Source organism: Halichoerus grypus, chromosome 11 (genome assembly GCF_964656455.1).
Source record: "Halichoerus grypus chromosome 11, mHalGry1.hap1.1, whole genome shotgun sequence".
In the NCBI taxonomy this organism is placed as follows: Eukaryota; Metazoa; Chordata; class Mammalia; order Carnivora; family Phocidae; genus Halichoerus; species Halichoerus grypus.
The window spans coordinates 75,814,789-75,828,938 of NC_135722.1; the positions used below are offsets into that span (position 1 = coordinate 75,814,789).

Here is a 14,150-nt window from a genome sequence, read left to right on the forward strand (position 1 = left end):
ATTCCGAATATCCTAGAAAAGATTTAGATCCAAGTCATCGATCCCTGTTCACCTTTTATTTAATGAACACATAAGGTAACTTGGAAATATCTTGTAAAATGTTAAGATCTGTGAATGTGGGATACAAAAATAAGACAACAGCCCCTGGAGGCAGGGAAATCACAATGCCTATTGAAAGAAATTAAAAAAAAAAAAAAAAAAAAACCCACAAGGCACTCTAATACAAGGCAAAATTCAGAGGACAGAAATTTTATTTCTGCTTATTTACTCAAGATAGGCCAGTAAAGGAGACACCATCTGAGCAGGCACTAGAGATAAAAGATACTGTATCTGAAGCTCACTATCATGACTGATACACAGCTCAGTGAATGTCCTTTCCCTGTGAAAGCCCATTTTTTGTCATGAATTTCCCTATTAAAAAACCTGATTAGCTCTTGTTATATTTCATAAGTGTCTTTGGTCCTATTATGCCTGGTGATAACTTTCCTACTTATGATCCCTTCCCAGGGCTCATTTTCATTGGATCTTCATAAGTTTCCTGCTACTGGACTGATAGAATCAAACTCTGCTTAAATCTCTTACTCCTCTCTATGTCCAAGTTCTTCAAACATCTCCTGGCAGATAAACTCTCAAATATTTGGTTGATATCATCCTGGCTCTACAGTCAGATCTAAAGCCCCAGGCTCCCTTTTGTTATTTGTCCTCAAGCAATTTTCTATGCTCAGGATCAATGTAGATATTCATGTTCTGGTTTACTGACATCTTAACCGCACTAAGAAAAACTTGGGGATTAAGGATAATTTCAAGACTACCCGTCTTATCTAAGTGTTTTAATCTAAGCAGAATTCAAAATAGCTTTATTATACCCCATTCTGTAAAACTGAATACAGGGAACACTGCACTTTAATGCACCTGCAGTACATGAACAAGTAGGACATTTTATTACAAAGCTGATCCAAAACTAGGACGCTGGCTTTACCTTATTTTAAAACAAACATGTGGGGAAACCTAAGTTGATACCTTGTTTTTCCCTCAGTAAATATCTTTACAACTAGTAGAGATATTCATAATCACTCTGTTAATCACAGGGTTATCTAAAAGTACCATAGATGGGGCCCTACAAATGTTTGGGTTTGTCGATAATGGTCTTGTTCCATGGAAAAAATTGTATTTAAAATGATTAAGATTCCAAAGTCTCCCTCTTTCACGTCCGCTTATATTCTATGCTCTATTTACTATTAGGTTACAGAAAAGTGATCAGGAGACAATGTGCTCGACACATGGTTGACAGCTATTACACCCTTCTGACTATGAAGGAAAACGCATAGAAATAACTACTAAGTCATTACCTTTATTACTAGATTTATATAACTTTTAAGATTAGCATAAGAAAGTAATTTGAAAGTTAGGCATGTGCTGTTGCTTTTACTTTTGGCACTGGCAGAACAGCAGGAAAAAAAAAATAAGGTGATCTAGAACTGAAATGTGCACGGGTGTTAATTAGGCCATAATGAGAACAGCAACCTATTGAAGTGGCACCAGGTATGAAATATCTATGACTGAATAGAATGATGAAAGTGTAAAAATCTTAAGTTTCATTCAAGTATCAACACATTTAAGGAATACGAGTTAGACATCATCAAAGCAAAACCACAATGGGATCTCTCCTCACACCTGTCAGAATGGCTAAAATCAAAAACTCAAGATGGGGCGCCTGGGTGGCTCAGTCGTTAAGCGTCTGCCTTCAGCTCAGGTCATGATCCCAGAGTCCTGGGATCGAGCCCCGCGTCGGGCTCTCTGCTCAATGGAAAGCCTGCTTCTCCCTCTCCCACTCCCCCGGCTTGTGTTCCCTCTCTCGCTGTGTCTCTCTCTGTCAAATAAATAAATAAAATCTTTAAAAAAAAAAAACTGAAGAAACAAGTGTTGGTAAGGATGTGGAGAAAAAGAAACCCTCATGCACTCTTGGTGGGAATGCAAAATGGTGCAACCACTGTGGAAAACAGTATGGAGGTTCCTCAAAAAATTAATAATAGAACTATCCTACAATCCAGTAATCACATTACTGGGTATTTACCCAAAGAACAGAAAAACACTAATTCAAACGGATACATACATCCCTATGTTTACTGCAGCATTATTTGCAAAAGCCAAACTATGGAAGCAGCCCAAGTGTCCACCAGTAAATGAATGGATAAATGAGATATATATATATATATATGTATGAGATATATATATATGTATGTATGTATATATAGACTGGTATATTACTCAGGCATAAAAAGAATGAAATCTTGCTATTTGCAATGACATGGATGGAGTTAGAGTATAACGCTAAGCGAAATAATCTAGTCAGAGAAAGACAAGTACCATATGACTTCACTCACATGTGGAATTTAAGAAACAAAACAAATGAACAAAAAAAAAGAGAGAGAGAGAGAGAGAGAGACAAACCAAGAAACAGGTTCTCAACTATAGAGAATCAATGGTTACCAGAGGGGAGGTTGGTGGGGGATGGGTGAAATAGGTGAAGGGGATTAAAAGTGCACTTATCTTGATGAGAACTGAGTAACATATGGAACTGTTGATCACTATACTGTCCACCTGAAACTAAAATAACACTGTATATTAACTATACTGGAATTAAAATTTTCTTAAAAAGTACAACAGGTAAATTCTTTGAGTTAAAGAATATTCATGGCAAAGATAAATATGGGGAGGAAAATTAAATGGAGCTGATCATGAGAAAAAAAAGAATAGGAGTTAGGTAAGAAAATAGAGAAGGTCTACAATGTCAAGTTTTCCACACCATTGTTTCAGGAAGCAGAAAAATTATAAGAACTAGAAATAGGAAACAGGCGCTGATGAATGTATCAGAGCCAGTTCTTCCACTACAAAGTCCTATGCCTTAACTGCCCAGCCTTACGTTTCTAATGGTGCAACCACATTATTAAAGGTAATAATGTCTGTCATGCCTACTTCAGATATTTTGAGGCTCAACATTAAATAATCAATGTCAAAGTACCTTGTACTGGGTCCAAAGAATTCAAGCCTAATTCATGATAGATCACCTTTTATTACTCCTAAATGTTGTTGTTGTCTTCTAGAATGATGTTCCAGTATGAAATGTGCTTGACAGTTTGGAAACCAGTTTCTACACACAGGCTCTATTTAATAGAAAGCTTTTCAAACCAAATAAAATTGCATAAATATAACATTTACCTTACACACAGTTTCTAGTCCATAAGAATTTTCACCTCGACTAGAAGCACCACCAATTTTTTCTACTCTACTTATCACACCAAGAGAGGCATCTAAAACAAATGGGGGATCCTAAAGGAAGGAAAGAAAAAAACAATTAAAACTGAGCAATTGACACTGTACAATTATCTTAATTAGAAATGCCTGAATTAAAAATGATCAAAAATGAACAAAACTGCAAAGAACATACAGATGTACATATAAAAATCTAATCCAACAAGTCTTACCCGTTCCATGCTTTTAAAATATAACCTGTAATTCGTGACAGTCAGAGTTCCTCGGACAGCACCAGTGAATGGACATATATAAGTTACGTCTTTGGCTGCAAAAGCAAAGAGTCCACAATTTACTATACATCATGCACTACTAAAAACTGCACTCTCGTCTTTTCACAGGTGAAATTTACTAAAATTCTGACTGCTGTTCTAACCTATGCTCAAAAAATCACAGAATCCATGTTCCAACAGAACTCAGAAGCCAAATGCAGGCTTCCAACCATGCAGAAATCTGGGAAGGGCAGAAGAGGTAGAGATAACCCTGACCCTCAGACAGGAGACGAGACTAGCCACTATGCCTGCTGGATAAAATGCGTGTGGAAGTTGCAGTAGCGGGTGGAAGGGTAGGAGTAATGGTGGTTAACAACTGCAGATGTCACAAGCCACAGTCACCAGTCATCACAGTTTCTAGATCACCTCACCCATCTGCTGGTTGTCTTCTGGTCAGTCTAATTTGTCAACATTCCTCTAAAAATATATCTGAAATATATATCAGAAACTCCTGACCTGATTATACTTATGGTGAAAATACTGTAAGAGAAATGCAATGTATACGAAATATAATTTCTTAGAAAGGTAATAGTAAAATAAGAGGACTTTATATTCCTGACCAAGCAACTGATGTCAAACTTTGTAGAGAAACAATCACAAGCATTGTTCTATTAAATGATAAATGATGAATCTACACAGTATAATGCTTTTTAAAACATTCATTAATTAAGCAGGATAACTCAGCTACCACTAGCTCAAAATAGTATTTAATATGGTAGAGTTCATAATGCCCACTATAAGCTTTTTTACATCTTAAAATATTTATAAATCCCTGGTATGTCATTATAGCAGCAAATAAGCAAATAAAGGAATATCTTCACCACTCCAGAAAGTAAGGCACAACTAGGAGCAATAAATTGCTAAGAACTTTCCAAGGGGCTTCTGGGAAAATGTAGGGACATAAAATACATTTAATAAGGTATTACAACTTCCTGACTTTGCTTTTTACTCACCACTTTTAAGGACTGAACACTTTGTATGGAATCTGAAATGAGACTGATCTTATAACAAACATTTCTAACCTTCAAAACAGTTCCCTCAGGAATGTTCAAGTATGAGCTACATTTTTTAAATCGTTGTTTCCAATGCATGTTTCATTCAGAGGGACACTTTTAAAATTAAATAAACCCATCATTATGAAAAGATACACAAACTTGCCTCACATACACTTTCTTGCCCTTATAAATTTTTGCCTCAAGTAGAAAAGCTTTATTCAATGCTACTAAAACATTTCTAGATTCTTTTCAGAGCCAGTTTTCTTACTCACACAAGAAAATCAACCTCATTAGTCTATATGCTGCCACAAGATATGTCCCTCTTAGCCCCATGGTTTTGTTACATCTTAGCTTTTATTCTAAAATCATGAGATAATATTCATGAAAGTGCTTCCAAAATTGAAAGCACTATACATACATAAGGGTTTATATCTATGTTACTATTATCATTGATCATTTGTTCTGCCCCCTTTATCCTTCCTTCTCAGTCTGGTGGCAGCTAAATCACACTGAAGAGAGAATTTGTGCTTAGCAGGGTTTGCACAAAGTAGACGAGAGATTATGACCAGGAACCATATCAGAGCAAATGACAGTAGTAACAACCAGCACTGATGGCCTTGCACTTAAGAGTTTATAAAGTATTTTTCACCTGAGTACCTCCTTTAACTAACAACCTTGTATATAAGACCTATAATTACACCTACAAATTTTAGATGAGAATACCAGGGCTCAGAGAAGTATAATGAATAGCCTAATATTTCAGAACCAGGAACTGCTAAGATTAAGACTTGAAAGCAGTTCATCTGACTACAAATTCAAATCTCTTTCCATCACGTCATGCAAAGCTAAGCCACTAACACCATCTGACTCCTGTGTTAAAAGGTTGAAATACTGTAGTCTGGGGCTATCTCTACTTCTGATATGCCCAGGCCACAATACTCTGAGACTGTTACTTCCTTAAAGCATGCTATTGATGTTCCTAACACTACTCTAACTTTTAAAAAACTAAACTGAAGATTAACATTAGGCCAACTAAAAATCAAATGTCTTTTCTAGAGGAATTAACATATTCTAGGTTATTCTAGCCTTACACTTTACGTTCAATGTCATTTTTGCATATAATCAAGTCTAGATAGATAATTTTGAATCAGAATATTTAATATATTAGGTATTCCTCTAAATTTTCCAATACTGATACTGCCTAGTGGTACCAAAAGAGCTTAGATTTACTAACCCTCTCAAATTTTCATTGAGTTCACAGGGGAAGAAGCCATAATATTTTCTGTGAGGTAGACTAAAATGACCTTGAAAATACATATCTGTAAGGATATAAAATATATACAAACAAATGTAATAAACGAGAGCATGCAATCTCTACAGAAAGAGAAGCACAAAAACATATGCTAAGTAATACAGTGAAGGGGAAGTCCACTCAGCTGTGGGATCAGAAAAGGTTCAAGGAACAGAGGCATGTGAGTTGTGCCCCCATGGCAGGTATCCATTAGATGGGCAGAGATGGTGAGATGGCGCTCAATGCACAGGAAGAACCGAATCCAAGATACAGGAGTGCAGGAGTAAAGGACCTACCTGGACAAAGGTCAGTATACAGTCAGGCTCTCTCTACTTCATACTGTATCATACCCTCTTCACTCCTCAATTTCCCTCCCTGGTTCCTCTTCTACCACATGTTGTAAATTGACAATAAAATGAAAAGTGGTGTTTCTTTGGCTAAGAAACCATTTACTTTATTCTCCTAATACATTACTTTATTCCTCAAAAGCTATGGTATTTTGTAGATTACCACACAGATTTAATAAAGTAAAAGCATGAGGGAAAAAAAAAAATCTTAAATGCTTGCTGCCAGTCCATACAATAAGTTAATGCTTAGTTCTTTAGGCTGCAAAAGAAAAGCACCTATATGCAAACAGCTTGCTCTGCAATGGAGATGAAATATCTGTATCCAAAAATTGACACGAATTTATTCAAAGTAGAAAAAATAAAGGAAACAGAAAGAAAGAATGTGTTTTAAGAAAAATTACTCGTTACAAAGTGACAATCCAATGTTTTATCTAGGCAAACCAGTATCTTACTGCAGTCATTCAAAATAATGAAATACTCTCTTGAAAATTCATCAACAGTTTAAAAAAAAAAAAGCCCCCTACTTTCAATGAATGAAAAGCAAACCAGAGAAGCAGCAGCATATAATTCAATCTGCATGTTTCCCTATAGTCCAACTACAAACATAACCAGCAGGTGTAGTGGATCTAGGCGTAGAGGACACACCACGCCGGGAAGGGTGGCAGTAATGAGTGCTGCCAGACAGGACGTGTCTGTGAACCTGCAGACAGTGAACCTGTTCCCTATACATTGAGAGTACTGAATAGTCTGTGCACTCAGAAAGGAGAAGGAAATTCAACAAAAAATACCATTACAGACCCATGTCTTTAATATTTTCTCCCGGAAGCAAGGGTGGTTCTTCCATTTCTGCTAATTTGTTAGATTCCCTCAGGACCTGGATTGGAAAGGGGAGGAGGGAGCAAGAAAAGAAACATGTTTTATTCAAAGGCTACTTTTTCACTCCAATTGCAATTGAGAATGCTTGCTTTTATTTAAAGTTATAACATTATATCACACATACTACTTTAAATCAAACTGTAGAAACTGTGGTGTTGGCATGTATAACACGTAAAGTTGCTGTTTTTCTACCCAGCATTTACGAGTGCCTACTTCGTGTAAGCTACCGTACAAAACACTTGACATGTTTTCTCAGTGAATCCCACAACAGCCCTGTAAAGGGTAGGTGTTATTATCCTCATTTCCTAAATGAAGAAAAGCAGGTCAGAAGTGACAATTAACCTGTTCAAGATCACACAGCTAACAAGTCAGAATCTACGCATGAATTACAGTTTAGTAGACTGCAAAGCCCATGTTCTTTCCATTAAGCCATGCCCAGGGGTCTTAGTGCATTTAAACCAGGGTAAAATCAAGCTCTTATGTACATTTAATGTTTAGAGAATTTGCAAATGATGGTGATAAGGTATCTTGTTGAAAAAGAGATATTAGGGGTGTCTGGGTGGCTCAGATGGTTAAGCGTCTGCCTTCAGCTCAGGTCATGATCCCAGGGTCCTGGGATCGAGCCCCGCATCGGGCTCCCTGCTCAGCGGGGAGCCTGCTTCTCCCTCTCCTTCTGCCTCTCCCCCTGCTAATGCTCTCTCTCTCTCTCTGTATCTGTGTGTCTCAAATGAATAAATAAAAAAAAAAAAACTTAAGAAAAAAATTTTTAAAAACTGCATCTTAAAAAAAAAAGAAAAAGAGATATTAAATAGATTAAAATCGTGATCAACAACTGTTACTGAATAGTTACCTTACAAAGGACACTACACTGGATTCCAAGAATGTATAGATACAGAAACATGGCTGTATAATGGATTTACAACCCAAACAACACACACACACACGCTGTCATATGCTAAATATAAATACGTCCCCCTAGCTACCATGAGCCTCCCCACCTCTGCCCCTTTCACTACCAAACAATAATCTTCATTGTCTCCGATTTTTTTTTAGCTCCCATTAATTCCTCAACATTCTGCGATCTGGCTTTGCCACCAAACCCAATCATTCTAGGGAACCCACTTTTCTTCCCAATCACCTCCTCATTATTAAAGATAATGAACATTTCTCAGTCTTTATTTTTATCTCTTAACGACATGTGACCCTGCCTATACTTGCCTGCTTCTTGAAAGCATACTGTCCTGTTAAACTCTTCCTTCTCTGACCATTCTTTTTCAATGACCTTTAATTCCCTTTCCTCAACCTTCCCCATTCCCCAGAGGTTTGTCCATATCTCACTTTACTCATCAGTATCTCATACCTTATCTATGACTTCACCTAACTTCAACCTATGCTGCCAGCCAAGAGTTTTCTGGGACTCTAGGTTCCATTCATCCCACTACTAATGTTCCTCCCCAACCAGATGTCCCCCAGACATCTGGTGATGTCTGTGCAGACTCAGGCCTTCTGCTTCAACCTTGACTCGTTTCATTAGACTGAGAACCAATACCGCTAGAAAAAAGATGCTCAGTTTTTTAAGTAGCTTTTGACTCTTATTTCCTTCAGTCCAAAAAGTAGACTTAGAGTCTTCAAAAGAAGGTAAAAAGGAAGAAAAAAACCACTGCTGCTTTAAAGGTCACCTTCTGCAGGCCCTCAAACTCGGTTAGAGGTCTCTTCTGCGTGAGCTCCTATCTAGCACTTACCACACCACTCTGCTTATCTGTTTTCTTGCTACCAGACTCTAAGAGAAGAGGTATCATATCTTATACACTCCAGAATACCGAACAGAAATATAACACAAGCCATATATGTAATTTTTAGTTTTCTAGTAGTCACATTAAATAAATAAATAATATTGTCATTTCAACATGTAGTATTTTTAAAGTATTAATGAGATATTTTATACTCTTTTATTCATACTAAGCCTTTGCAACCCAGAGTGTATTTTCTACTTACAGCATATTTCAATCTAGACCAGCCACATTTCAAGTGCTCAACAGCCATATTTCTAGTGGTGCCCATATTGGGCAGTACTAATCTAATGAATCTAATTCTTTTTTTTTTCTTAAAGATTTTATTTATTTATTTGACAGAGAGAGAGAACACAAGCAGGGGGAGAGGCAGAGGGAGAAGCAGACTCCCCACTGAGCAGGGAGCCTGATGCAGGGCTCGATCCCAGGACCCTGGGATCATGACCTGAGCCGAAGGCAGACGCTTAACCTAATGAGCCACCCAGACACCCCAAATCTAATTCTTCTTGATAATTAAGTCATTCTTTAAGTTAGGTGCTTAGGGAGGATTAGACAAAATGGTTAGACATTATTGCCATAGCCCAATGTTCACCTACAGCCAATAAACTAAGAACTACAAAGAACAAATTAATTCTGTTCAATAAACTTGCAATCTAAACAAATTATATCATACTTTTGAAAGTTTAACTATTTGTTTCATAAAGTAACCTTAACGCAATACCTAAAGATCTAAAACACACACACATATAATTTTTTATATTCTGCATTCTAAAACTCATTCATATTTTTGAATGGCATCTAGTTGCCAGTTCACGATACAACCTTTTATGAAGTCATAGAAGAAAGAGAGCAGAAGGAGGGAGGGAGAGAGGGAGGAAGGATGGGCCTATAAAGATGCAGAAAAACAGGATATAAACTTACAATATGTAAATATATAGACCTTTCCTGGGTTCAAATCCTGACTGTGCCACATGCTAAGTGCTCTTGGGTAGAGTGCTCAACTTCTTTATGCCTCTATAAAATGGTAATAATCATACTACCCCACAAAAGTGTTAAATGAGTTAATACATTTAAAGCATTTATACCAGTGTTGTCACATAATATATACTTAATAACTGTTTTCTATTGATCACAATAATAAAAATTCAGACTAACAACTGATGACTAGAATCTGGTAAAAATTTCTACTAATTATGAAAACAACAGAATTAGATTGAAAGATACAAATAACTAACATAGTACACAAAGAACAAAAATCAAACATGCTACACGTGTGAAAGATCATCAAAAATGCTTTATCCTGAGACACCTGAGTGGCTCAGTCAGTTAGGCGTCTGTCTTCGGCTCAGGTCATGATCCCGGGGTCCTGGGACTGAGTCCCACATCGGGATCCCTGCTCAGCGCAGAGTCTGCTTCTTTCTCTGCCCCTCCCCCTGCTCATGCACACACTCTCTCTCCCAAATAAATAAAATCTTTAAAAAATAAATAAAATAAAATGTTTTATCCTTTGCCTATCATCTACTACCTGACTTGGAAGTACAAAGATTATGTCCCTTACAAAGCCACAGGAGTTCCTACACTGCACAGGTATACATCCTTATAGCTGCTACAGTGTTGTTCCCCAGGACTTACTGTCTTTCTCTATCCCCACACTCAGAAGAAAACTACAAAGCCCAGAAAACGTGTGTTGTATACAGGAACAGAGAGGAAGGCAGTTCTGGCACAAACACACGGTAGTACAGGAGGCGTGATCTTCGTAAGTAAAGCTTTATAAAGTGAAAAAAAAAGGAGACTCAAGCAAGTCGTGCACGTTGAGAGCCATACGTTCTCTTATACTTGCTCTGACCAGAATGTCGGAGAGCAAGGCAATGAGGAGAAGCCAGTCAAGATCCCATATCTGCCCAGAAAAGCTGCGCCAGATGGCAGACTTTTAACAATAGACATACACTAAAGGATATACATAAACAACTCACTTTAGAACTGAAGATATAAAAAGGAACTCAAAAGAGTGAATAGAGCAGGGCAAAGGGCAATCCAGATCCTTTGTTGGCAAACGCTGATTATGAACAAATCTATCCTCATACAGAAGAGAAAAAACAGGGCCTACAAAAAAAAAAGATTATTTGACAAGGAAGAGGAGGTATCAGCCTGAGGCTCAACAAAAAAGCAGTCTTCTGAAAAGAATTCTCTATAGGCATTAGTAGAAACATTTATAAGCTATTTGGTATACCCAAAAGGAAATCAACCATATTCCCTAAGAAATAAAAACATAAAGTCATAAGGAGACACACAGTGAGACTAAGAAAAATGGGTAAGATAAAGAATGATTGCAAAAATTAAAAATGTAGCAACAAAATTTGTGTTGGAAATAAAGAACTGAATTGATTATTCAGAAAACAGCATTTATGTTGAGGGCAAACATGAAAACTGCTCTAAGAATTGTAGGAAAAAACAGATAAAAACCATGAAGGAAGATGATAAAAAACCAATAAAAGACTTCTTTTTCCCAAAAGAAAAAAAATCGAAACAGAATAGGAACAATAATCCAATATACAACTGAGAACATGCTTTTGAAATGAATAAAGATTTTCTAACTTTGATCAAAATAGTTTGCCACGTTCCACATAAAAATGAACAGGGATGTGTGGGTGGCTCAGTCGGTTAAGCGTCTGCCTTCGACTCAGGTCATGATCTTGGGGTCCTGGAATCGAGTCCCACATAGGGCCCTTTGCTCAGTGGGGAGCCTGCTTCTCCCTCTGCCTGCCGGCCACCCCTCCCCGCCCCCCGTTCATGCTCAAGCACACTCGCGCTCTCTCTCTCTCTCTCTCTGACAAATAAATAAATAAATAAATCTTAAAAAAAAATCCGTGAACAGAGGAGCACCTGAGTGGCTTAGTGTGTTAAGCATCTGACTCTTGATTTCAGCTCAGGTTATGATCTCAGGATTGTGAGATGGAGCCCCACGTCAGGCTAAGTATGGAGCCTGTTTAAGATTCTTTCTCTCCCTCTTCCTCTGCCTCTCCCCCCGCTAAAAAAAAATCAATGAACACAGATATATCTAGGTGAATCGCAGCAAATTTTTTTAACTGACAGAATTAAAAGACAACCCATCAGAATATAGGCCAAAAGAGAGAGGTCTGGGGGAAGTTGTGTACAAAAACAAGATCAGGCCAGCTTCAATCTATCTGTAAATGTATATTCTAGAAAACAGTAACAAAATGTTACCAAATCTTTGAAAGAAAATGCTGTGACCTCTCTGACATGTTTGATGGCAACAGGTATTCTCAGATATGCTAAGTCACCAAAAACATAACCCACAAGTCCTGCTTTTAAAAAAGAAAAAAAAATTACCTGAGGCAATAATTAAGCCGAAAAGGGGAAATCAAAATTAAAACTTCTATATAAGAAATTTGTGATGTATAGCAAAGACTTAAGTTTTACATCTTCACTACCCTCCTGCTCCCCCAAAAATCCATTTACTGCCACTATACTAAACTCTCTGAATCTTAGTTTCATCATTTATATTATCAAGATCTATCTTACAGGTTTGTGAATATGAAATGAGATAGCTGCATCATAAAGGACTTTGCAAGGTGCTACTAAAATGTAAAACATTATTCACTTAGTAGCATCAAGGTAAGTTTTTACTGTCTCTTTCCACAATGGCCTAATCACATGGTGTTTTGTTCCTCTGCTCTAAAATAGACAGGAATTAATATTTGAGACTGCATGTCATAAATCTCTCTCACCCCTGAAAATTTAGCTACAAAATAACAAGCATCTTACTATTTCAAGGAAAGCAGCAAGAAGAGTGATGTCAACATCATGGCACTCTAAGATGGCCCTCATTTTTGTTGCCCCTTCACATCTAAAATTTGGCACCTATCCATGAACCAAAGTGCCTCCACGGTAGCTCTGGAATCAAGGGACCCAGGAGGAGCCTCACCCACTCGTGCAGCAGGTCACAGGCAGACAGAACCAGGTACGGGCTATGGAAACAGCAGGAGCCGGTGAACAGCCTTCCAACCTTCTTGGCTGCAATACCTAGAAAACACTAACTTGGGCAGATCCCCATGGATGAGAAAGCCTTTACAGAAGTCCAGGTTTCTAAAGGAGAAGTTCCAGCACGCCACTGGAAGGAAGAAAAAAAAAAAAGTCTGGACACATGAGAGTGGGTAAGAGGAGCTTTGCCAGCATCACCCCTTCCCACGAGGTTCCACAGCTCAGAGAGAAAGCAGGTTGGCAATCCCTCCCATGGGGGAAAGGGGAAAGCAGTGAGTCAGTGCCCAGCTAAAGAAATCCATCTCTCTTCCACAGCACCCAAAGTAGTAAAACAAGAGCTTCACGACAGGGGGAAAGGAGGAGTTCAGGAAAGAGACAGGTAAGAATTTCAGGGGGCATGAAAGGGATGCCGTTCTCCATTCTGTACTCCAATAGGAAGCCCACCCATGAGTCACTGGGAAAACCTCACCCAAAGATGCCCTCCTCTTGAGCCACAGGAACCCTCAACATCCCAAGTACCAAACCCACACCCTCCTCACTCTGCACTGTACAAAGGTACCCCCATCATCAGGCTCTTGGCAGATTTTTCAGCAGTAATCTAGCCAGGAGAGAATGAAATGATATATTCAAAGTAATGAAAGGAAAAAAACTGCCAGCCATGAATATTTTATCCAGCAAAGGCATCCTTCAGAAGGATAGGATTGAAGGAGAGGACTGAAGAAACAACACTTTCCCAGAAAAACAAATGCTGAAGGAGTTCGTATCCACTAGGTCTGCCTTGCAAAAAATGCTGAAAGGAGTTCTTCGAACTGAAATGAAAAAAATACCAATAGAAACATAAAAACATATAAAAATATACATCTCACTGGTAAAGGTAAATATATCATCAGATTCAGAAAACTGATTCTGTAATAGGATAGTATGTTAAACACTTAACTATTTTATAAAGGTTAAAAGAAAATAATATTAAAAATAACTGTAGCCAGTATAATTTCATGAATACACAATATAAAAAAGGTAGAGTGTTGCATCAAAAACATAAAAGGTTCAATGCAATCTCTATCAAAATCCCAATGACATTTTTCACAGAAATAGAACAAAAAAATCCTAAAATTTACATGGAACCACAAAAGATCCCAAATAGCCAAAGCGATCTTGAAAAAGAACAAAACTAGAGGGATAACACTTATTGATTTCACACTATATTACAAAGCCATAGTGATCAAAACAGTATGGTACTGGCATAAAAACAGACATGAAGATCA

The 14,150-nt window shown here is 37.7% G+C and overlaps 1 protein-coding gene across 1 annotated transcript in view; it reads right to left on the bottom strand.

The window, feature by feature from the left end:
* Positions 1-14,150, bottom strand: part of MTMR2 (myotubularin related protein 2) — a 108,510-nt gene that overhangs the window by 35,160 nt on the left and 59,200 nt on the right. The window contains exons 3-5 of the mRNA XM_078058724.1: positions 7,016-7,091; positions 3,486-3,580; positions 3,220-3,330 (exon numbers count right to left, since the gene is read on the bottom strand). Of these exons, the coding sequence (XP_077914850.1) occupies positions 3,220-3,330; positions 3,486-3,580; positions 7,016-7,091 (282 nt within the window). The remainder of the gene's footprint in view (positions 1-3,219; positions 3,331-3,485; positions 3,581-7,015; positions 7,092-14,150) is intronic.